This window comes from Vombatus ursinus, unplaced genomic scaffold (genome assembly GCF_900497805.2).
Source record: "Vombatus ursinus unplaced genomic scaffold, bare-nosed wombat genome assembly UNPS02004259.1, whole genome shotgun sequence".
In the NCBI taxonomy this organism is placed as follows: domain Eukaryota; kingdom Metazoa; phylum Chordata; class Mammalia; order Diprotodontia; family Vombatidae; genus Vombatus; species Vombatus ursinus.
The window spans coordinates 213,753-239,806 of NW_020944037.1; the positions used below are offsets into that span (position 1 = coordinate 213,753).

The 26,054-nt window shown below is 53.1% G+C and overlaps 1 protein-coding gene across 1 annotated transcript in view; it reads right to left on the reverse strand.

The window, feature by feature from the left end:
• LOC114054146 (histone deacetylase 4) overlaps positions 1-26,054 on the reverse strand; it is a 253,940-nt gene that overhangs the window by 212,305 nt on the left and 15,581 nt on the right. The window contains exon 2 of the mRNA XM_027877293.1: positions 1,249-1,482. Coding sequence (XP_027733094.1) covers positions 1,249-1,270 — 22 coding nt within the window. The 5' untranslated portion in view covers positions 1,271-1,482. The remainder of the gene's footprint in view (positions 1-1,248; positions 1,483-26,054) is intronic.

The following is a 26,054-nucleotide window of genomic DNA, read 5'->3' on the forward strand; positions in this document are numbered from 1 at the left end:
GAAAGATGGATGGAAGGATGGATGAATGGATGAACAGATGGATGGATGGATGGATGGACAGAAGGAAGGAAGGATGGATGGATGGATGGATGGATAGACAGAAGGAAGGATGGATGGATGGATGGACGGATGGATGGATGGATGGATAGATGGATGGAAGGATGGATGGATGGATGGATGCAAGGATGGATGAATGGATGGATGGATAGAAGGAAAGAAGGATGGATGGATGGATGGATGGATGGATAGATGGATGGATGGATGAATAGATGAATGGATAGATAGATGGGATGGATGGATGGATGGATGAATGGATGGATGAATGGATGGACAGATGGATGGGCAGGGAGATCATTTCTGATAAGCTTGGCACCTCGTTAAGTCCAACACAAGCTACAGCAGAAAACGTCTGCAGAGGAATCCCACAATCCTGATCAAATCCAGTGGAGAAGGGAAGATCTCCGTACATCTCCGTACAGAACATGGGTTCTCTCACCTCACGGGATTTTGGCCTCTCAAACCACACTGACCAGACATGAGAACATAGCTCAGTGGGAGAAATCTGCATGAAAATGGTCCCTTCTGCCTCCCCTCCAATTCTCTCTCACAAAAAGGCATTTGTGAGTCTTCCATTCTTCTCAATGCATTCCACCGCAATCACACCACGAATAAAATGGGTCTCACAACTCACTCCAGGATGACCTTGGCCATTCCCATCCAATGACGGGAGGCCACCAAGCGTCCGGTCACCACCATTCTTCCTGAAACATCCGCCAGAGAAACCAGCAGGGGTATGAGCCACGCTGGGCTGAGGAGGTGGGGAGGGGGACTGCCCTACAACACACAGACCACATTCCAACTCCAGGACCACATAATGCTGATGCAAGGGGGCCCGAATCAATCATGAGCTGATCATCGTAAGGCCAGGAAACTGCCATGAAATTAACTGTCCAAGGTAGCCAGCACCGAGCTGATTTCCTCTAGGGCAAGACCACCATTTCCCCTCTTTCTTTGCCCGGGACCAGAGACGGGCCACACAGTGCAAGTTGGCGGGAGATTCACCACTAAGCAAGCACTCCCCATTCCTCCATCAATCATAGCCCACCCACACTGCGATTAGCACAAAGGCCCAAATATGGACAAACACTGCTTCCACAAAGCTTTAAATTTTGAAAAGGGAAGGTCAGTCCCAGACTGACACCTGGGCACCCGGGCCACTGCCAGGGCCTCTTCTTAGAGGGCGCTTACCTGGATGGGTTTGGGAGCTCATTGCGAGCGGGGGCAAGTCCGGTAGATAATTCAAAACAGATCACAGAGCCCACGGCGGCAGCAGCTCCAAAGAGAGCCAACGTCCCACCATCACACACGCACAGACAGGCGGGAGAGGGGCTAGGCTATGTCTGAGTCACGCAGGCATGGCTGAGCAACCAGAAGCAGCCGAAGAAGCAGCCACGGATCTCAGCAGGCTTTCAGAATCGGGACCTGTGGTCAGAAGGAAAAAAACACAACTTCTCAGATTCAGAAGAGTTCTAATCTCCTAACTCCATTTCAGCTCATTCGTTCCACAAACAACTATTTATTAAGCACCTCCAACATGCCACAGGCTGGGGACATGAGGACCCAAAGGAGAGAGACCCCTGAGGGAGGCCAGCCAGAGGGAACGCTTGGAGCCCAGAGACGGACAGTCAGTGGATTGGAGAATGTGCGTGGGGGGACCTCAGGGGTAAGGAGCCCAGAAAGGAGGGAAGGCCAAACAGAGCACTTGGGATTTGCTCCTGGGAGCCACTGGTGGTTAGTGAGAAGGGGGTGACACCTCTAGGCTGATTATTCCTGGGTCCTTTGAGGGAACCCCATGTGACACGAGCTTGATGTGCTTCACTCTCTGGGATGCCTCCCCTGGACATGCTCTGGCTTATCAATGTCTTTTTTATTTTGTTTTATTTTTTGGGTGACTTGCCTAGGGTCACATAGCTAATGTCAAGTGTCTGAGGCCGGATTTGAACTCAGGTCTTCCTGACTCCAAGTCAGGTGCTCTATCCACTGCACCACCTCGCTGCACCCATCAATGTCTTTTTTAAACCTAGAGGCAAGCAGCTAGGCAGCACAGTGGATAGAGCTCAGGAAGACCCGAGTTCTAATCCAGCCTCAGACACTCACTAGCTGCGTAATGCTGGGCAAGGCACTTCACCTCTGTCTGCCTTCAGTTTCCTCAACTGTAAAATGGGGATAATAATAACTCCCAGAACATTTGTAAGGATCAAATGAGATCATCCATGTAAAATGCACTTAGTGTTACCATCATCATTATTATCAATTGTCATTAGCACAACTATGATTAAAACTAATTCCTGGTATCCTGAACGGAGCACATTCCACCCCCATCTTGAGAGCTGTCACCTTCTTACATCAGCCCCCCATGTCCAGCTACCAGATGTGTGCTAGGTCAGCAGCTGTCTAGAACCCCGACATGCTAAAGATCACAAGATCCTCGATTAGGGCTGGAGGGGCCTTCGAGACCTGCTAAGCTTCTCATTGTACAGAGGAGGAAACTGAGGCAATGATTTCCCCAGGATCACCTTGGTTTGAGACCAGGCCCTCTGACTCGAGATCCATAGTCCCCACAGTCCCCATCTTGGGCCTCTCTCTCTCACCAACAAACGAGTCCGTTATGGCCCCTTCCATTTCTAAACCTTCTCAAGCGTTGGCTCTTCCCTCCCTCACCAGCTTCTCTGTCCTCCAAATGAAAGGTATTATTTCACATCTTCTCACGCCCCTGGACACTCTGCTGTCTAGAAGACTTTTTACATTGTTTTTAAAGGGAAAATTTTGTTTGGAAAAAGTGTGAACAATTCCAAATTTCCCTGGATTTAAGTTAGAGATTGACAGTTGCGGTCCAGCAGAATGGGGCTGCATGCGAATGCAGAGGGCTCGCCTGGGCTCAGCTTTCAGGCGCCACCTGGCCAGCGGAGCTGGAGGAAGCAGGCTGCGGCGCCCCGCTCCACGCCCCAGATCACCCACTGCTGACACATGCACATCTGTACTCACTTCTCCCAACACCTGCTGTTTCCCTAGGAGGCGAGTTCCTGGGGGGAGGCAGGAATCTCCAGCACCCTGGACAGGGCCAGCAGACAAATGCTTGTGGAGGACAATGGGCTCCAAAGCCAGGTCAGCCATTGACCACCTCAGTGACTCTGGACAAGGCTCTCAGTGCATCCAAATCAATCGTCCCATGCAGTGGATTACAGCTCACTCCTCTCAAACGTTTTGCCAGAGCCGGATGGGGCCGGTCTCGCCCGCCATCACTCTCAGGGCACAGAGGATTCAGGGTTCAAGCCAGGCTTCTACCACTTACCAGTCGTGGGACCTCAGGCAAGTGACTGCCCCTCTCTGGGCCTCAGTGTCCTCATGTGTAGAATGAGGGACTAGATCGGGGGTCAACCTCGACCATCTATCGGCTAAAAAAACCACACATTGGTATTATCTTTGTTGTAACGCACTTCTATTTATTTGGCTGACTCTTTCCCAATGACATTTTAATGCAGTTCAGTCACTCCCGCCCCTGTTTCTGATACCTCAGACCAACCCTCCAGTGCAGGATCTGGGATCTTATGATCTTTTCTACCGAGAAGCCAGCATGGAAATCCCGGGGGCCTGAGGACGGACGGACGGACATCACGGAACAGACTGGAAGTGGTTTTCCCCATCCTGTTACCGCCACATTAGAGGACTCCTCACAGCACCCACACACCCCACAGGGTATTCCTAGATTCTGATTCTATTCTGATTCCTAGAGCCAGGAATCAGCCCGAGGGTCCCTTTCTGAGCAGACTCCTGGGGACAGGCAGCCAACCTACTGTCCAAGGCACTACCAGGAGGCACAGGGCTTTCCCTCTAAGGCCCCTTCCCACCACGAAGGAGAATGGGAACCTCTTGGAGGCTCCCAGGGTCCACCGAGTACCTGCCCAAGAATCCCCTCCAAGACGTGACCATCAAGAGGGCCCCGGTGGGAGCCCACTGCCTCCTAGGCAGCTCCTGGCATTCGCCAACACTCACTGGCCCTCTTAGCTTCAGCCTCAGCTGCTGGTGCAACAGCCACCCCCCAGCCAGTTCTAGCTTCGTCCCCTGACAGCCCTGGAGTTGCCAGGGACCTTTCCCATGAACCCGAGCCTTCTCTTCTCCAGGAAAAGCATCCTCAGTCCCTTCAGTCCAGACTCAGAGGGGGTGATCTCAAGGTGCTTTACAAACCTGAGTGCATTCCTCTAGACACACTCCAGCTTTTCAGTGGGGGAGGAAAGGGAAAAGGCATTTATAAAGCGCCTCCTACATGTCAGGCACTGAGCTAAGCCCTTTAAAGATACTATCTCATTTGGTCATACTCCCTAGGTGAACCTGGCACATCCCACAACCTCCCTGGGCCTCAGTTTCCTCATCTGTAAAATGATGGGGTTGGTTGGGATGGCCTCTAGAGCTGGGGTGCTGGGATGACCACAGGGCACCTTCTCAGTTCTCCCCTCCCCCCGCCCTGCGCCGGGGATATCTCTTCTCCTGGGTGAGCCTCTACCTAATTCAGAGATAATTTGTAAAATAATTTACAAGAGCTCTGATGCTACCAGTGAAAGATCAGGAAGGAGGAGTGGGAACCAGCCACAAGGAGGCCTGCGGGCTCTGCGAGGACCCTCCTCCCCCCCCTTCTCTGAAGGTGGCCCCGGCCACCTCAGTCACGCGGAGTGGAACATCAAGGCACACTGGGATCCCTCTGGGAGCCAAAGCTCAAGTGTGCGCTCAGAGTAAGAGGGAAAAGAGGAACCATATGGTTTCCACTAAGTCACCTCCCCAGGTTGGTGATAAGCGGGCGGTACGGGGCATGAGGAGGAAAGAACACTGGTGCGAGCTGGGGGACCGGGGCTGGATTCCCAGCTCGGTGGGCCCTTAGCAGTCCCTGCCCCTCCCCGGGCTTCAGTTTCCCCATCTACAGAACGAGGGAGTTAGACAAGGGGACCCCCGAGGATCCTGAGAGTCTGTGAAAACGCCCCACAGGGTTTCTGCCTGACTTTACAGACACAAAATCCAGCCTCTGGTCTACAGAGAGGAGTCACACCTCCTACAACGACACTTCCGGATGGGGTAATTTCATGTTCTCCCTGCAGACGCGCTCCAGGAAACAGCGCTCAGAAAAGAGTGCCTCGGTGGAGGCTCACAGGGCTAGGAAACAATAGAGAATATTGGATTGTTTCCACCATGCTGACTTTTAAAGTTCTTTGTTATAATGAATGGCTCTTTGACAGGAGGAAGGGAAGGTATAGGGGGAAACCCAGGCAACGGAAGCAGCTAGACAGCACTGAGCTTGGAGTCTGGAAGTCCTGGATTCAAATCCAGCTTCAAGGAGCTGGGGCAAGTGAATTACCCTCTCTCATCTAGAGGATAATAATTACATTTCTCACACAGGGGCGCCAGGAGAGAACGTACTGCAATCTTCAGATGCTAGAGAAAGGCTTGAGAGCTGACTCTACTTACCTGTAGAGCAGCAGTTAGCCAAGTCTGAGGGACCTTTTCTCTACCTCAGGGACCTGAAGCAAAGTACTGTCTAAACCCCAAAACTCTCTCCCCCTCTCCCGTCTGTGTCTGTCTCCCTCCCACTCTCTTTGCTGGCTGGCTGGCTCCCTCCCTGCCCACCTCTCTCTCCATTTCTCCACCTCTCCCTGTATGTGTGTGTGTGTGTGTGTGTGTGTGTGTGTTTGTCCCTCTTTCTCCCCCTCCCCCCATCTCCCACCTCTCTCTGTATGTGTCTCTCTGTCTGTCTCTCTTCTCTTTCTCCCTCCCACTCTTTCTGCTATCTGTCTCTCCCTCTCCCTCTAATTCTCTGCTTCTGTCTCTCTGTCTCTCACCTTCTATCTATGGGTATATCTCTATCTCTCTCTCCCCCCCTTGTCTGTCCATCTGCCTGTTATCTCCCTCTCCATCTCCTCTCTCTCTCTCTCTCTCTCCCTCCCTCCCACTCCATCTCTCTCTCCCTCCCCATCTCTCCCTCCCTCCCTCCTTCCCCATCTCTCTCTCTCTCTCTCTCCCTCCCCATCTCTCCCTCCCTCCCCCACCATCTCTCTCTCCTCTCTCTGTCTCTCTCTGATGAAGAGAAGCCACACGCACTCTCTACCACAAGCTCAGCGGCAATCACTGCAGAGGCAGCCTTCCAGAGAGGCAAGCAGTAGCAAGACTGGACCCCTGAGACCTCAGGCTAGAACAGGGGAAGAAGGAACAAGGACAGCAGAAACAGAGTGACCCGGGAGGGTAAGGGAGTGTGTGAAGGTAGATTGGGGGAGTCCACTAACAGGGCCTAGGTGGCACACAAAAAAAACAACAGGGCAGGAGCCAGCAGGAGGGGCTGCAAAGGGGACTGGGCAGGACATAGGGGAGAGTGGACAAGGGGCAGCCCCTAGTGGGACAGGAGGGAGCATAGGGTGGCCTGATCGCACCCCCATGCAGGAGGGCAAGGACCGAGGTGGGCCGGGCACAGGGGACATCCTGCGGCTCCCTGAGGCTAGGACACGCCTTCTGTTGCAAAGAAGGGTCGTCCAGGCATCTCTCCGGCTCCGCCCTTGGATCTCTGCAGAGACCTCACTTTGGCTTTTGGACAAGGTGCTCCACCATGACCGCCCACAAGCAGAGCCTGACTCACGTGGCCCCCGGGCAGAAGCTGGGTCGCTCACTGCAAGAAGCGGGGGTACCAATCACTGGGAATCATTTCATTAAAGGAGGGGGGGGTCATTAAAGGTTAGAGTCCTCCTTTAGGAGCTGAGTGTGTGCTTAAATCTGAGGCGCCCGATGCAAACCGATCCCTCCATGATATTCTCAATCCCCTTCCCCACCAAAAGACACAGGCTTCAGATACATTACTTATCTGGACTTGACCCATGCCGCAGACCTGTCCTAGGAGACGCTCCTACTACTAGGCTCAACAACCTTCTGAGTCAAAGAGGGGCTGACAAGGGTCTTCTGAGGAGGCTGGGAAGGAGACCGGCAGCGGGTTTTCCACGAGAAATGATGAACCGAGTTCCAGGTACGCAGCCTCCCTCTGAAAGGTCTACACGGTTCCCATGCACCTGATGACATTCTCCAATGGCAGGGGACAGTGACAGGCCTGGAGGCAGGAACACCTGGGTTCAAACCCTCCCTCCTACTGTTAGCCACAAGCACGAGCAGCGGCCGACAATGGCCACTCCCGGTCCCCAGGGCTAAGTCATATCGTTCGAGTTCTCCAAGCTGAGGAAATCACAGATCCCACCACAGCTTGCTGAACATCTAGAAAGGAAAGGTCATTTCAGATGCCCCCACCTCTGGACAGTCACAAGCCCCTCACTAACAACCCGATTCCATGTCGAAGCTAATTCGTGACCCCCAAGCATGGGAAGAAAGCATTGGACGCCAGGGCAGAGGTGTAGGGAGTGACCTGAGCTCAAAGCACGGCTTCGGGGGACCCTGAGCAGTGAGTCCCTTCCTTTCCTCGGGTTCCTCCTCTGCAGAAAGAGGGGGTTGCAGTCAAGGCATCTTAGGGCCCTCAAGCTCTCGAGAGGACCAGAGGGGCTGGTGGCCCGTGGAGAGTCCTAGAAAAAGGAAGCCAAGCCACAACAGTGACGCAAGCTGTAAGAAAGGGACTGGTTCCCCAAGGGGACGTCATTGCAGAGCACCCGCTGGGGGCCGGGCACGGGCAGGAGGCTGGCTGGCTTGCCACCTCAGGGGCCACAGTCGTCTCAGGCAGAAAGCCCTCCCTTTTCAATGTCCAAAGATTGTACACAACACACACACGCATGCGTGCAAATGCACATACAGACACATCTACATACACACTCACACATATAGGCACAAAGATACAAAGACACTCACAAACACACGAAGACACACGCACAGATGTACACCCTCATGCTGCTCTGCATTATGCTGGCTGGCGCTATTGGTCCAAAAGGCACTCAAGGCCCAAAGCCAGCAGGAATTTCAGAGCCCAGTAGAAACTGGAAGGTAGCCCATACTCAAGCCCATTTTACAGATGAGGAAAAGAGAGGCCCAGAGAGGTCACAGGGCAGGCAGTCTGGGTGGGGGCCCAGCAGACACCTGCATGTGGACACAACAGACGGCCCCACACACCGGAGGAGGAACAAGAAGACCTCAATGTGTGAGACATTGTTCACTGAGTTCCCAGAAGGCATCTTTCCTTATCTGATTGGCTGAGTCCTCATGCCAGAGCTAAATAAAGATCAATATAACAACATGCGGAGCATGTGGGCGTTTGTGGACCTCCTGCGCTAACTCCGGGTACCCCCCACAAGTCAGGAATCAATGACCTCTGTCAAACCCCACAGGCGAGGAGGCAGCTCCCCCAGCGTGCCCCCCAACTCCCAGCAGCATGGGGTGCCAGGCTCTCGACTCCCACGGGCCCTTTTCTTTTGGAGGCCCCATGGGGACGGTGGAGTCAGACGTCCCGAGGTCCAACTCTGACTCTGATGCCACACTCACATCACGTCCTACTCGATGAGGACCCAACCCAACAAGGCTCTGTGAACACAAGACCAAAAGGACCCTTTCCCTCTGGACTTTTACGCAGAGGATACAGTGGCTAAAAAGCCGTCCTCAGCAGCCCCACCACCAGCGAGCGAGCGTGCCAGGAAGCCATGGGCCCGGCCCCTCTAACCTCATCCATTAAAGGCACAGCAGAAGCCGCTATTTCCCACGGGGACAGGACGAAGGGGCAGAAATGCCTGTGGGCTGCAAAAGCCCTGCTGGGAACCTCACTAGGATGCTGGCGTGCAGTCAGCTCCAACCAGGACCGGCGGGGAAACGGCCTCCCCGGGCTCCCCTCCCCCAGCTCAAGGGCCAGTACACTCCCTCCTGCCGGGCCACCTATGCCACGGAGAGGCCCAGAGCAGACCGACGGGCCCCTCGCTGCCTTCCCCCTCTCCTGCAGGAGCCCCGGGGAAGGGGCCTCACACAGAACGGGGGCCAAAAGAGCTGTTGGCAAGAGGGAGGCGGGAATCACGGGTTCCCGTCGCCTAACAGGAGAGGCGCCAGGAAGCAGAGGACACAGAATGGAGATCCTGGCCACGGCCAAGGTCATAAAGCAGGGCGAGGGGCGCTCCCGGCCCACTCCTCTGACCCGAGAGTGTTCGCCCACAGGCCTCCCACCCCAAGCACACACACAGAAGCCAACGAGAAGATGGGGACTCCACGGTGACCGGGGGCAAGTCACTTCCAAGGGAGGGAGGAGTCCTGCTCGCCCCGAAGTGAGCCTGCTCCCCACGGAGATGGCCCCTCCCCCCATCCCCTGCTCCCTCTCTTCCTGGCCCTCCTTGTCCCTGCGTTTGAGGGGATCCCCCCCAGCAGGAGTGCACGTCTCCCCCACATTCTAGTCTTGGCAGAGTGGAACGAGAACCAGACCCCAAGTCAGAGGCCCCACTTTACCACTGGCTGTATGGACGTGTGTACGACCTTGGGGAAGTCACTTCTTGCCTTTCTCACCTGGGAAAAGATGGGGGTGGGAAGGGATAACTCAAGGTCACTTCCCATTCTGACCCTCTGAACTTCTAGGTGTAGCTAACACCTTGTCACTCACAAAAAATGACACCCAGTAACTCATGCGCAAAGCAGGTCATGGGGTGGGGGGGGGGAGGAGAGAGGAGGTCACAGGAGCAACAGGCAGGGCGTCTTCTGTCACTGAGAGCTTTTACACAGAATCCCAACTATAATCCCACACCATTCCTGGGGTTACCAAAATCATGCCACATTTTGGGTGTGCTTTGACAGGAATGGAAAAGGCCTAGAGGAAAGTCAGGCCAAGTCAGGGGCAGCAGGGAAGGCGGCTCACCCTGACAGCCAGGGGCAAGAGAAACACAAGAAAGCCTGGCTCCCTGGATCCTCAACATGCAGGGCAGGAAAGAATTCTTATTATCCCCATCATACAGCAGAGGAAACTGAGGCACGAGGGGGAATGGGAGGGGTGAGACTGTCTGAGGCCATGGAGCCATCAGGATTCCAACCCCACAGCCCCGACGACGAGGAGGAAACCCACAACTCTATTCTGTCTGGTGGGACGGAGGACGGCCGGCCGCTGTGCCCGAGGGGCCTCCACAGCCACAGCCGGACTCCCTGCTGTGCCATTTCCTCCATCAGAGAGCACTTTCTCTGTTTGTAGGCCCGGAGCTTGGCACACGAGAAAAGCTTAACGGATCCAATTGGTTTCTTCATTAGCTCGTTCACTCGTTACCCCCGTATCTACTCCTCCCCACCATGCAGAGTCTCCTACTGTGGCTGGGGGGGCCACACGGGGAAGGCCGGAGGAAGGCACGCGAACGGGCAAAGACAGAAACCGCATCAAGGCCGATCCGGATGGGGCCGGCTGGAGAAGCAGCGGGGTCCTCCGGGCTGGGGGGCCGCAGACAGGAGGGACACGGCGCTCTGACGGCCCCCGGTCCGATCAAAGAGACGCAGAGGGCCGGACTCCCCAGCGACTATCAGAGCGGGCCCACCCTGGGGACGGGTTCCATCAAACTGATGGCCCCTGTCCGAGGGTGTTTCAACATGCTGACCCAGCCTGGCAGAACCAGCCTGTGTGTGCACACGCCTACCTCAGGGACCTTCCGCTGCACTTTTCCAACACATGCGGGTCAGGAAGGTCAAATCCAACAATGACAGCGACTGCCAGAGGGAGTCCTGTGCCTAGAAGGAGCAGATGGGGGAGAACACAGGCCCTCGGAGCAGGAGGAACTGTGCCCGCACACACGCCAGGGTGGGACCGAGGGCCTCGAGGACCAAGGCGTTTCCCACTGCCCCACACTGCCTCCCAGAAATAGCCATTTCTCTGGGTTTATGTCTGTGTGTTTGTCCCGACAAGTTTCAAGAAGTCCTTGGGTGGTCCAAGCTTCGGCAATCTGGGGAAATGCTGCACCCTTGCCCTAGGGGAGGCCCCTGCTGGCTCAGTGACTCAGCAGGCAGAGGCCAGCCCCACAGCCACAATGCCGCACTCAGCCTCAATCTCTGGGCTCCCTATGCCAGCACAAAGTGAAGGGGCCTCACGCCTCCGCTCAGCAAGGGGCTCCAGGCCTACCAGGCGGCCGCTGCTGGGGCTCTGCTCTCTCTGACTCCCACGGGGAAGGCTCCTACCAGCAGGCCAGACATACTGAGAGGCCAAAGGCAACAGGCAGACCTCGAGGGTCCCACAGGCAAAGCCCCCGCAGAACTCCCCAGCGCCCAGGGCTAGGGGCAGGGATGACGGCAAGGACTGGGACCGACCTCTCCCCACCCAAGTCCGGAATGTCACGGCTGCTCCAGCAGCTCCATCTCCCTGCCAGGAACTTTCTTCCATGAAATGAATGGACTTTCACCCGGCTCTTCCTGTCAGAAGCTGCTGGCTATTCGGCGAGGAAGAGAGGAAGGGGCTTTGGGGAGTCAAGCAGCTGGGTCCCAATGCCACTCTTGCCAGGGACTCTGCTGTGTGACCCCCAGCCAGTCGCCCTCTCTGCGTCCGTGCCGGCTCATCCCTCACAGGGCAAGGAGGTTCCCCACAGACCAAATGAGAAAGTCTGCACAATGCCTTACAAACCTTACGGGAACAAGTAAAGGCAACTGGGCATAGGCTGAGAACCAAAAAGCCCTGGGGGTTCGAGGCCCACTTTGGAGAGCGGCCACAGGAGCCCGGGGACGTCCAAGATTTGGCCCCTGAGATCCCTTCCAGCTCGAGACGTATGTTCCAAGGACACTCGATCACTTTAGCTTCCTAGGCCTCAGTTTCCCTACGTGTAAAATGAGGGGGGCTTGGGCTAAATGGGACCTGAGGCCACTTCCAGATCCAGAACTGTAACACTACTGGGTCAGCAGTCCCTAGCAGCGTTAAGGAGGTGGCAGACAGAAAAGCCTCAGACAAATGCCGGCTAATTGTGCCCAGCCTGCCCAAGAGGTCAAGCTCATTTCTGCGTCCCTACCTTAGCGTCTCCTGCACACTCTCCCCCCACCCCTCCATGGCGCCTGCCCCAACCTCTCCACATTTACCACCCAGACAAGGGTCCGGGTGCCACATCTGCAGCCACTGACTGCCAGGCCGGGGCAGTTCCCACACAACGCCGAGTGAACTGCTGGTAGGGCGCAGACATTCAAGAAACGCAGGCTGACTCTGATGGCCAGCGAGCCACGGAAAAAGGAATGCTATTGTAAATCGTTCAATAGAAGAACCCCCAGGGCATGTGGAGATGAGTGCTTTAAAAATAATTATTCTATAAACTATCAATGAATGTTCAAACCTGCAAACGAACTCAAAGAATCGCTGTATTAGGAAATGCAAACTGAAGCCTTTAGAATTCCATCAAAAACTGAAAAAAAAAAAAACCAGATGTGAACATTCCCAAGCCGAGAATCAAGTTGTCCAGGCTGGTTCTGGGCCCCCAGCCCTCCGTCTGGCGGTTCCCGTCCTTTGCACGGCTACCCTCAGTGGGCCTCAGCAGGGAGGCGGCCCGCTCAGCAGCAGCACCCATGACCTTCCCGTCTTTCTCGGTCTGCCACTGTGCCAGCGTGTGTTCAGCTGGCCCACAGCTGCTGGACATCCAGGGAGTGTGGAGGTTCTCCCCAGGACCAGCGTGCTGTGAGGAGGATGCTGAAGGCCAGTCCTGAGAGTCGGATCAGTGCGTCACAGAGTAAGGACCAGTTGTTCTCCAAGGAAGAAATGCAAAATAGGGAGAACCTGAAAAACTGCTCAAGCCCTCGAAGATGCAGAGAAACGCAAAGGAAAACCTCTCGGAAAATGCCAATTTAATCAATTTCCAGGGCCAGAATTTGTGACAACAATAATAAACGAGCGTATTCCACGGTGGCGGGGGGAGCATGAACAGGGACAGCATTTGGGGGAAGTAACAGGTGTTTGGAAAGGGAGGGGTGACAACCTCCGATGAAGAACTGTCAAAAGAAAAAGAAAAACAGACTAAGAAAAAGAACTTAGAAAAAAGAACAAATAAAAGGGCCGTCGAAGCAGAAGGAAAGACTACGCTGCTCAGGGCCGCGCCCGCCCACGGCGCACCTATGGTCAAAGGGCGAACTGAAAAACGTGCAGTTTTGCTACTCATCCACTAAGTCAGAGGGACAGCTCAGGCCTCTCATGGTGCTGCCAACAACGATGATGACGAGTGTCTAGAGAGGGCCGATCGTGGGCCAGGCGCTGTGCTAGAATTTACAATTATCTTTTATTTCACTTGACGCTCACAACCCGCAGCAAAGTGCTGTTAGATTCCCATTTTACAGCTGAGGAAACTGAGGCAGAGGGTAAGCAACTTGGTAAAGGGTCGCCCGGCTGGTACGTGTCTCAGGCCCTCTTGGCTCTAGACCCGGCTCTCTAACCACTGCACCGCCACCCACAAACGACAGAGCTCACTGTCGGCAGGTTACGGACAGCCAGCAGCATTCACTCCTGTGTCCCTGGCGGAACAAAGCGGTTTTTTGGCAGGGTTACCGAGCAGGATTCACCAAGCATCACAAAAGTAAACTACTCTTTGAAACACTGACTGCCTTCATTACTTGGAATATTCCCTAAGAGCATCAGCACCAACATACATGTACGTGCACGTGTGTACAGAGACACACAAACACACATGCACACTGTGACATATGTGTGACACACCGATTGTAGTCTGTATATCATGGCTCATGCAGCCACACAGAATGTAGGCAGCAGCACTTTGCAGGCTGTAATCAGAACTGCACTCAACGAATAATTTATAAATGTTTACTCCGTCCCGGCACCATGTCAAGCAAAGGGGATTATCAAGGCAAAAAGAAACAGTCTCTGGGCTCAAGGAACACAGAGATGTCATTGATACTCAGTTGTTCCAGGCCTGTCCAACTCTCCGGGCCCATCTGGGGCTTTCTTGGCAAAGAGACCGGAGGGGTGGGCTGTGGCCTTCTCCAGCGCATTTTACAGATGAGGAACTGAGGTAAGTAGGGTGAAGTGACTCGGCCAGGGTCACACAGTGAGAAGATGTCTGAGGCCAGGTTTGAACTCATGAAGAGGAGTCTTCCTGACTTCAGGCCCAGAGCTCTGTGCCCTGGGCCCCCCAGCACAACTTACACGCTACTAAATGTTCAAAAGTTTGTCAACAGCTGATCACATTACTGTGTGTTGAAAGGATGATATTCTACAATTTTATTTAAATGATTTTTAAAAAGGAAGACAGAAACGTGGAAGTATTTACAAGGAAAGCAAAGAAAGAACAGCATGGGCGGATGAAAGAAAGGAGAGCACACAGAGCCGGACACAGACACGCAATGACGGCAGTGAAGTCTGTGACTCGACAACGCAACAAAACCCAAACGAATGAAGCGGAGATGTAGCCGCCGCTCTGGGCCGCTCCCGCGGGAAGGTTCTTAGAGGAGGAAGGTTCAGGCTTTTCTTGTGTTTCCGCTTCCGGCATGGCCCCCGGCCCCCGTCTCCAGGCCCTGGGCTCCCCGGAGCGCTGCCTCTTCTGCTGGCCTGGCCGAACGTCAACTCTTAGGCCGAGAGGTGACTCCAGGTGATCGTTTGGGGCACGACTTCCCCTATAGCAAATGGCCTCTTTCCTCCTGAGGAGGGACACGCAGCTGTGGAGGCCTCTGACCGTCAGCGTTAGAAAGCTTGCCAGCCCCACTGTTTCCACAAAGACGGCGAGTCTTCGGGGGCAGACGGTCAGTCAGGTTTCATTAACATCAGCATTCACTCTCAGTATCACTATGTCCTTTGCCTTGGCCCCAAAACTTTATTTATTTTTTTTTTAACACAAGAATAAGGAACGTTTCTTGTTAACTAACATTGGCAAGGTCAGCCTCGTTGGTTCGGGCCTCATGGACCTGGCTAGTCTTCATGGCCCCTCCCCGTTCACAGACTGCTCCCATAAGCCAGGCCAGCCAGCTCCCACATGGCTGTCATTGAGGTGGGAGGCCGAGTGACAGTTCACCATCACTCAGGCAAATAAAAACGCTCTGAGCACCAGGCCTGAGGGTGGGGAACGGCTGGAGGCCGCCATCTTGGGAGAAGACACTAACCTCCTCCAAGAGGGAATGCTTTACATGCAGACTCGTCACCAACACGTATGTGTTAGCCCTCCCCAAACCGGTGCTGGGCATAAACGCCTCCTACTGAAGCTGATCAGAGTCAAGTTTTGACCTGGAGTCACTCAATGCCTAAAAGTTTACAAAGATCCTCACAACCACCCTGCATAGTATAAGGCATATATTATTTTCCCCATTTTACAGTGGAGGAAACTGAGGCAGCTGCAGGGCTAGAAATTTGCAACAGCTGGCCTAAAAGCCACCTCTTCAGAGGATGGGCTCTGGGTTCAAATCCTGCCGCAGGGACTTATCATCTGTGTGACTTTGAGCAAGTGACCACCTTCCCTAGACCTCAGTTTCCTCAGAAACCTGTCTCTACGAGGGCATTTGGAAATACGGCCCTGAGGTGGGCCTCCTGTAAAGAGCTGTTTCCCCCCTGTTCTAATCCAATACATTGCCAGAGCCCAAAGCATCCCCACCCTCCAGGGTCTTGGATGGGCTGGTCCAAAAGTGGTCCCCTGACATCAAAGCCCCACTCCCAACTACTGCCTGTCGGGGGTCCACGCAGGAGTGGCTGCCCACAAACCCCACAGAATCGAGAGGTTCCAAAGAAACGAAATGTACTCATGCACCCATTCTCCAGGTGACTGACCTATCAGACCAATACTTCAATGGCCTGCTGACATTCGAATGACCACTTGTGCATTTTAGAGTGATTTCTATCTGCATGGAAAGGCAGCTCCTGCCCAAATCTCAGGCTCTGGAATCGGTACAGTCGAGGGAAGCCCCAAGGCAAGAAGGACTGCATGGACACAGCCCCACACCACTTCCAGGACACCCTTATCAGCAGTCCAATGACCAATGGCCCACCGTTTCAGGAGCACATCGGCGGTACAGACCCACAAACCAAGACAGGTGGCAGAGACGCCGAGGCCCAGAGATAGAGCCCTCTGCATGATCACGAGACACATTGGTTTTTCCCAAGTCAGAGCTAGAACCCAGATCCCTGCTCCAGGGTCCTTCCCGCCACACTGCAGCACTCTGGCTCTTCAGAACAAGCCCAAACAATGCCAGGCGTAAGGAGATGATGCAAGGTCACATCCTCTAAAACCAGCATTTTTATCTGTCGACGACAGTCTGCTCCACCCGCCACAAATAGCGTAAGTCTCCCCCCACTCCTTAGAGAGATGATGGCCTGCAGGTGTGGAATACCACACACATCAGAGAAATTCAACGATTGGTTAATTTTATTGAACTTTTTTTATTCTTTATAAGGAATGGTTCTCTGGGAAGGGAAGGGGGAGATACACACTGAGAAATGCAGGTGATTTTAAAGCAGAAGACGCTAATTCAAACTGCATTTTTACAAAGGAACAGAGTCCTAAGGGGCCAAGTGCACAACGAGTCACCCCCTGAGTCACCCCCTCCTAGGTAATCAACCAAAGCGCATATGCAGCCCACAACAGCAAGTCCCCTCCCCTGCAAGCAGTTGAGCTGCACGCCCCCTGCCCCCCGCCCCTCACCCCAACCTGCTGCAGCAGGACATGCTGACTGGGATACAGCTTTCCTCCTCTCCAGCTGCCTCCACAGGTTTCTCTCCAACTGCCTGCTTCAGTTTTTTCAGGGAGGGTAATCCTATCTTCCCCATAATAACATCCCTTGTCTGGCTGGAGGCTTATGGAAGCGACAATTCAGCCTTGTTTCACACATAGTCCATTAGCCCAAGTGAAAAGCTCAGCAGTTATCTGATTTACACATCTGATAATCCAATTTATAAATAGGAACTTTCAAAATGGACATTCCTCTCCAGCTCTCTGAAGACAGCACAAGCACCTTCCAAGAGTCTTCCATCCTCGCTGGTCACTCCTGAATACGGGGACTCAGCGTGGTAAGAGGGATTTGGGGGACGGGGCACCCCAAGAAAGGCTTCCACTGACTACGCGCATGTCTCCTGGGCCAATCCCTTCGCTCAGGCAGCTTTGGGAGATGAGTACGCTGTCCTTGCCTGCAGGTGGGACCACTGGCAGAAGGCTCACTGGACGATCCCTTCCAATGAGAAATCTCTTACATTTGCAGAACACTCATTTGTGCTCCTGCCTCTTCCCCACCCCACCCCCCTCCGCCCCCGAGGCTATAGAGCCCTCAAGTTGATGCACCTCAAGGGAGAGCCAGAGAGAGGGTGAGCCAGAGAGACCAGCACACTTCTGTTTGCTTAGCATTAAATCCCGTGCTTTTACAGAGCCAGGGGCACTTGGAAAGCACAGTGTTGTGTCTTTGTCCCTGAAAGCTTTCTAGCCCTGGGTCAGGGACCATTCTCTACAATCTTTTACAGGTGAGGAGATGAAGGCCTGCAGTCACTTGGGTAATCAGAGCAATGGTTCTGAGCCTGGGGTCTAAGGATAGATTTGAAGCCGTCCATGAACTTGGAAGGTAAAACCGACACCTTAATTTTCACTCCTCTATTGAAATCGGGCATTGCTGGGGGCCAGGGGTAGAAGGACCAAAAGCCTATGTAGCCCCTGCCCTCAGGAAGGGGGCTTACTTACATTCAGAGGGGGGAGGGGGCACCCCCCATAAGGACAAGGAAATACAAAGTACGGAGGAGGCAAATTACAAGGGGGAGGAAAGAGGAATGAAGAGATGAGGAGAGACAATATTCCAGGAACGAGGGAGGTGGGATCTACCTGTGCGAAGGTGTAGCAGCTGGACACTGGGGACACAGAGCAGCAGTGACTGAAGGGGGTTAAGGGCATGAGCGTTGGGGAGTGAGTTGTGTATTTTGAAAGCAGGTCACAACATCTCCAATTTGGCCCCTGCTTCACAGAATTCACCTCCAAGAGTCCACGGCCTCTGCCTGGGCACGGAAATGACAGGGAGAAAAAGTCTTCTTGGATTGCCAGGGCGCTAAGGAGCTGAGCAGGGGCCCAGGCCACGGGAGGAGACAGACCTTCTCAGGAGGCCGAGCCACAGCGCACGCATGGCTGCTGCGGCTGCAGGTACCCCACTGAGCCTGCCAACACCAAGCGGAGACAAGTCCCTCACCCTTCCCTTGGCTTGGGAAGGTCCTTTCCACGGGCAGCCCCGATCTACAGGAGACTGTTGTGAGCAGAGCACTCCCTGAGAGACGCTGAACATCAGGGGGCTCGAGGGGGCGCTGCCCCACCTTTATGCACGGATCGTGGTCCACTTTTCCCCCTTGTAAGCACATCCTCAAAATCATATCACCAGTCGGTGAAAAAAATCCAAGTATTTCCACAGAAGCCGAGCTACTGCTGCAGCCACACCCCTGGAACCCCAGGCACCATCTCTGGGCGGCTCCATCAACCAAACTGGCTACCGAGGGAAAATATCAATGGTACAGAATGATCAGAGGGCCAGCGGGCAGGGGAGATGCCAAGGCCTTGATCCCCCCTCTACGCATCCCTGCTCTCCAAATCCGTATTTAATGGACAGAAACTCCCAAGACGGCTTCCACAGAGCCTCCCCCCGGACCCCCCACATTCACAGATCCCGGAGCAGCTGCAGGATCTTGGGGCTGGCTTGGAATTTATTTTTTAAAATGTTTTGCTGAAGAAATTCAGAGAGCAAATGCCATCGCAAGGGGACTGCGAACATCCTTGAAAGCTGCCTTCACCACCCACAAGCTTCCATAGCAGCCGTGTCCACGACAAAAAGGCCCCGACTTCATGTTTTGGCTCAATGGGTGGTGTTGTGTGTGCTCAGAATCCCTGAACCACCCAGAGCCATCAGAGCGAAGCACGCGGCACAGGGAGGAGAGTGCCAAACTCCCTCGGTGACCTTGGGCAAGTCATTGGACCCTTCCTAGGGGCAGGGCAGCCCAGACCGCCTCTGAGGCCCCTTCCAGTTCCTGCTCTGGGACCCTACTGTTTACAGTCCTGCCAATGAGCAGCACAAGGAATGGGATCCCTATTTGCACAAAAGGAATTTGAGTGTCAGAGTGGTGAGACAGATAGGAAGGGGCAGAGAGCTTCCACTCTGATGTTTCTCATAAAGATATTCTACCCGATACCACCTCACACCTATCAGATTGGCTATCATGACAAAACAAGAAAATGATAAATGTTAGAGAAGATGTAGGAAAATTAGAACACTAATGCATTGTTGGTGGAGTTGTGAACTGATCCAACCATTCTGAAGAGCAATCTGGAACTACGCCCACAGGGCTATAAAACTCTGCATACACTTTTATCCAGCAAGAGCACTTCTAGGTCTGTATCCCAAAGAGATCACACAAATGGGAAAAGGACCTACATGTACAAAAATATTCATAGCAGCTCTTTTTGTGGTGGCCAAGAATTAGACAATGAGGGAATGCCCATCACCTGGGGAATGGCTAAATAAGTTGTAGTATGTGAATGTAATGGAATACTATTGTGCTATAAGAAATGATGAGCAGGCAGACTTCAGAAAAACCTGGAAAGACTTGTATGGTCTGATGCTGAGTGAAGCGAGCAGAACCAGCAGAACGTCGTACACAGTAACAGCCACATTGTAACAATGATCAACGATGATAGATTTAGCTCTTCTCAGCAATTCAAGGATCTAAGACAACTCCAAAAGACTCATGATGGAAAATGCTATCCAGATCCAGAGAAAGAACTATGGAGTCTGAAAGCGAATCAAAGCACACTACTTTTACTTTATTTTGTTTGTTTGCTTTTTCTTTCTCGTGTTTTTTTTCCCTTTTGTTTGGATTCTTCTTTTATAACATGACTAATGTGGAAATATGTTTAATATGATTGTACATGTACAGCCTATACCAGATTGCACACTGTCTTGGGGTAGGGGGAGGGGAGGAAGAAGGAGAAATTTAGAACTCAAAATCTTTTAAAAGTGAATGTTGAAAACTAAAAATAAAGAAATAAATTTAATTTTAAAAAATGAAAAAAAAAAGATACCCACCTGAAATCCCTTCCAGAGCCCAAGCTCTGGAAAATCATGATAATATTAATTAACAATGATGGCTATTATCTGTGTCGCACTCAAAGGTTTACAAAGTGCTCTGCACAGATACACAGACTACTTCACCAGATGCTCACAACCCTGAGTCAGAGAACCTGGATTCGGCTCCCACTTCAGACGCTTGGCCGAGTCACTGAGCCTCAGTTTCCTCAACTGTAAAACAAAAGGCCTGGACCTACGGCCTCCAAGGTCCCTTCCAGCTCTGCGTCAGGGGTCCGGGCGCACCAACGCTGCTGACTCAGCCAGCCAGGAAGACAATTCCCAAGAGGCTGAGAGGCCGAGAGACCACAAGGGGCCAAGGAGACCAAGGACCTTGGGCAGGTCACTGCCTAGAGAAAAAAGCTATTGGCGTGACCTCCCTCAAGGGCTATACTGAGGAGAGGGAGTCCTTCCTATTATCCATGACCATCAGGCAATCTGCCAGGGGGCTTTCCCCTAGCGACTGCTCAGAGGGCCACAACCTACAGCCTAGTCACTCAAGGGACAACGTGCACTCATCAAAACCCAGAACAAAAAGGACTTCTATTGCTTAGGGCATTTTTGCCTTTAAAAAAAAAGAAGACCAAAAAAAAGAGGAAAAGAAAGAAAGAGGGAGGGAGGAAGGGAAGGAGGGAGGGAGGGAAAGAAGGAAGGAAGGAAAGAAACGAGGGAGTGAGGAAGGAAGAAAAAAGGAAGGAAGAAAGATCTGAGTTCCTTCACATGAATTCCATGAGCTCTAAATGCGGAAGCCACAGATCTCCCCAGAGTCAGGGAGAAGACAAAGCCTTTCCCACCGACCCTCAGGCTGTCTCTCAAGGGAGCCTGGCCAGGAGAACCGATGTCTGAGCAAAGTTACTTGGCCCTCACAGGAACTGGACCCAGGACCTTCCAGAAGACTCCAGAAGCGGCGGCACAAATGTTCTGGCAGGTGGACGTGTGGGCACAGGAGACGGCAGAGGCGAGGGCAGGACCCAGAGGGGGAAAAGGGGGCTGCAAAACAAAGCTACGGGCGGATGGAGGAAAGTCTGAAAAGCCAGAACAAGGAAGTACAAGATGTCTTTGAGTAAGAAAATGGCGGGGTCAGATCTGCACCTCAGGGAGCCTCTAGCAGCTACACAAAGGAGGCCGGCCCAGGAGGGTGAAGATGGCCTGTGCATGAAGAAGAGACGATGGGGGTCGGAGATGCTGCAAAAGCAGAATCAGGGGGCCTCGGCAAATCTATCCAACCAGAATGAGGCAGGAAACACAAGGCAGCAGATTTGGAGTCCAAAGACCTGGGTTCAAATCCAGGCCTGGCCACTTACTGCCTGTGCGGCTTTGGGGAAAGTGCTTAACCTCTCTGGACCTGTTTCCTCAACTATAAAATGTGGCAGATGACCTTCAACCTCTAAGGTCTTTTTCAGCTCTACCACGATTCCAGGATTTTAAGTTAGGAAGAAGGACAGGCTTGAGAGAGCGGGAAGGCAGAGAAAAGAAAACAAAGAAATGGCCCACGCGATTCCCAAGGGCCCATTTGGTTCTAGAGCAGATGAGGGGTTCCACTCTGCCTGCACCAGACTAGGGGCCCTAGAAGACACCTACTAGGCTCCAGAAAACAAGGCGGAGGAGGCGGGAATCCTGAACAGAACCAGGGAAAGGGAGTGGAGGAGAGGGAGGGGAAAAAGGAAAGGAGAGCAAGGAGGGAAGAGGAAGAGAGGAAAAGACGGGGCGATGGAGAGAGGGAGGAGCACTGGGCAGAGAAGCCTGGCAACCTCGCCCCTCTACCCTGAGGAGGCCCCGCAGCAAAGCAGATGGAGCCCTCCTCTGAATGCGATTTCCATCCCTCCCCTCGCTCCCCAGACAACACCCCGAGGAATGAATTTCCTTGTGTTTTACTCTTTGCCTGCTGGGCCAGGTCCATTCTCCCTGGAGAACCCCACGCATGTTCCTGAGAATCAGCAAACACTTGGGTTCAATAAACAATCAACTGGGAGCCACGCTCGTTGAGAGCTGGACGCTTATTGTGCTGGCTTAAAAAACTATCTCCCACTGCCTCAGTTACCCGTTTAGACACACACACACACATACACACACACACACACACGCGTGTACACGCCCCAACCCATTTCCCAGAAGCGTGCTAGCTGTCACTCTCCACTTGGCCTTCCAAACTCATTTCAGGAAACAATGAGGGGCCGTGAATTGTGCTTCCCCACCGGGACCCATGCTCCATGCTCAGCACCTCACAGGATACCTGGAAAATAGCTGGCCCAGCTGAAAATTTCTGCATTTCCATGTGGTGAGGATAAAAATAAATAAGGCGACAAACAAAACCACAGCCTGAGGTGTTCAAAGTGCACATGAGCCACCAGGAACCCGGGAGAAAGGCACAGTGTGGGGAGGGAGCCCCTGCCCAGCCCTGGCCCCAAAGCCTCCACCGCACCTGCCCAAACGATTCAGGCATTCCTCGATGCACTCTCTAAAAACGAAATGTACATTTGGGCAGTGTCCTCTTAATGGATAATCACAACCCCAACGTGGGCCTTTGTTCTTTCCACCAGCATCTGCATGCAAAGCAGGCTCCCCCAGTGCTGGTGCCTTGTGGGAATCAGAAACCAATCTTCCAGCACGCGAAGAGACAGAGGAGGAGGAAGAGAGAGGGAAGGGCGAGGCCCGGAAATTCAGCTCCCAGACCAGCTGAGGCTTCAGGGACGTGGCTGCTGCAGTCGAGAACCATCTTGGTCCAAGTAGGGTCCAGTAATGGCCGTGATTCTTCGCTCCCAGTCACCATTTACCAAACTACGTAATACACACGATCCCGGCCGGACGGGGTGGACACCTGATCTTCTGCCTCCTCGGAGGCCTGCAAGGTCACCCACAACAGCAGGTGCCAACCCCAGCACGGGAGCACACCAACAGCAGCCTGCACCCACGTAGCAGATTAAAATTAGGCACCCTAATTATTACACTGCCAGTGTGGAAATGGGAATGCCACGTTAAAAGCGAATGGGCAAATTCATGAATTTCTTCATTTGCTTTCAGCTTTTGATGCTCCGGCCTGGTCTTTTTTATTATCAAGAGGGACATTTACAAACATACACACAAAGAGGCAGAAATGCATCATTAGCTCTGTTCCCAATTAGGATAAGCACCTATTTGGACAGCTAAGCTTCCCCTCCTCCCTAGGTGGCATCTTTGATATTAGGGAGCCCCCCTACCCACGCCCAGAAGGGACTCTGGGTTCTCAAACTGGGCCTGATGAGGAATGCCAGGGCTCCCATCCAAGGCCCAACAGGTCGGCCTCCCAGCAAAGGCGGCTGTAATCCGCCCCACGGGAAGCGCCATCGGCTCACAGACCTCAGCGGTCATCCGGTCTGCTTCCCTCATTTTAGACCTGCTGAGGTCACCCAGGGAGTGGCATCAGAGGTTAGATTTTCACCCAGGGCCTCAGACTGCAGAGTGGGTGCTCTTTCCATCTGCAGGGGGGCAGTGCTGCTCTGATAGCCACACCAGGGAAAGGAAAGATGCTCCTGCCCACGGCGCCCTAAGGAAGGGTCACCAAGTTGCCAAGAAATCATTAATGCAGAAGGAACTCTCCCTCCAAGTCCGGGCAAAGTCGAGAATCTAGACTGATGGAGGTCCTAGCACGCTGTCATGTGAGAATGCTTTTGTGTAAGGTCACGCACAAGCATGCACACATGCACACATACCTGCACACCCACAACAACAACACAATGCAGTAAATAGGAGCCCTGATTTTCAAGTCAGGAGAACCTGGAATCACATTCCCCCTCCAATACATCCTGGCTATCTAATCCCAGGTCCTTCATTTCACCTGCAGAGCTAGACTAGGCCAAGCATTGTCAAAGTGTGGGCTGGGACCCCTGGGGGTCCACAAGGCCAAAACTATCTTCATAATAATACTATGATGTTCTCATTCCCAATGCAGCAAATAAAATATATATAGAAATGGATACGAGGTAGATGTGTCCCACATAAATAAAAGCTTGGGGGGGGGGGCAGGGGGGGAGCTGATTAATCATTTTGGGGTCCTGAAACTGAAAAGTTTAAGGACTGCTGCTCTAGGCAATGCCAGCCTATGCTCGTAAAGAGAGTTTTCTCACAGAGGAGTTCCCGCTTTCAATTAAGCCCAATCTCTAACCCTGTCTATATGGGTACAAGCTGTTTCCTGGGAAGGCCTAGAGGCACCAAGAGGCCAAGGACACTTTCCTATTTTTCTCTTTATCAGTCACAGCAATGCCTGGCGTGGAGCAGGTGCCTAATAAATGCTTGGTGGTGCTCAATTTTTCCTCTGTGAGTAAACATTCCACACTCCATCTGGAATGGTTCTAGAGGCCCCTCCACTGACTCCACTCTACACCTGGAGCACCCCAGCATCGTCTCCCTCCCATCCTACTGCTTCCAGGTAAGAGAAGAGGAAAAGCCCAGAACTGGGGAGGGGGCACCGGGGGAGGGGGTGGGAAGAAAGGTACTGAAGAAAGGCACAGAAACACAAAAGAAATCCACGAGAAGGAAGTGCCCATGAGGATGCAGACGAGCAGAGCAGGGCTCGATTTAATGTAGACTGTAAAAAGGTAAACTGGACATACAATGTTTCACATGCAATCTGGTCCCTGTTCTCTAGACATGGAAATATCTATGTTTGTGTTTACGTTCAAAATAAAAAAGAAAATTTCAATATGACTAGACAAATGAGAAGGCTGGAGCGGCTGACTGCAGAGCTCTCGACTACAAATCAATGATCCAGAAGCCCCAGCCCCAGCCCCATCCCCCACCATCCTCCAGAAGATCAGCACTGGGGCCAGGGGCCCGTCCCCTTCTCCCACAACGTCTTCTCCTTCACTTCTACTCCCATAGCTGCCTGCCTCCCCCTCCTGCCCCCACTCTGCTCAGAATCCACAGGCTTTCCCGGCTCCCTCCCTCATGGAGAGAAGCCTCCGTCCAGATCCCCTGACACTAGCTTCTCTCCCTCCCTGGTGCTCCATTTTCTCCAGCCAGCTTTCCTTGCCTGCAGACGCAGGTTGGCCACCAGGCCTGGACTCTCCCTCTTCACCCGCCACCACACCCCTGATGTTCTCAAACTTCCACCCTGGCTAACCCCGACTAATGGGCTTCTCTCCGCAGCTCTGATCCACATTGGAAAATGGAACAAAAATCACTTTCCCAGCTAGGAATTCGAGCTTCCTAAGCTTCAGCTGGGCCCTCCCTACTGCTCAGCAGGCTTCCTTCCCTTTGGTTCCCTCCCCTTCTCCAGAGTGTTCAAAAGGCTTAGCCCAGTATTTAAAGTCCTGACCAAGAAGCACTGTCAATCAGTAAGAATGTATTAAGTGCCTCTTAGTGCCCAGCAATGTGTTACGAACTAAGGATACAGTGAAAGGCAAAAGACAGTGCCTGCTCCGTATGTGTGTGTGTGTGGAGGGGGTGCAACATGCAAATGATGACTATATGCAAACAAAATACAGACAGAATTAAGTTGGGAGTGGGTAGTCTCATGAGAAAGGTACTAGCATTGACAGGAATTGGGAAAGGCTTCTCATAGAAGGTGGGATTTGGGCTAAGACCTGAGGCAGAGATGAGAAGACACAGCGTCCCAGGCATAGGAAGCAGCCAGGGAAAATGCCTGATGTCAGGAGACAGAGTGTGTCTTGTTCAAGGAAAAGCCAGGAGACCAGTGTCACTGAAATGAAGGGAACATGACAAGATACAAGGAGTAAGAAGACTGCAAGATGAGGGGCGGGAGGCACGCTGGGAATGGCCTTATACTCTTTTGAAAGAGAGGATTTTATATTTCATCTTGGGGGCAATAGGGAGCCACTGTAGTTTATTGAGTAAGGGGGCGTTATGGTCAGACCTGTGCTTTAGGAAAATCACTTTGGTGGCCAGCTGGACGATGGATTGGAGACGGGCGAGACTTGAGGCAGAAAGACACCCCAGCAGTCCAGGAGGGAGGTGATGGAGGCTGTATTCAGATGCTGCAGAGGTGAAATGAACCAGAGATGCTGCAGAGGTGAAATGGACCAGAGATGCTGCAGAGGTGAAATGGA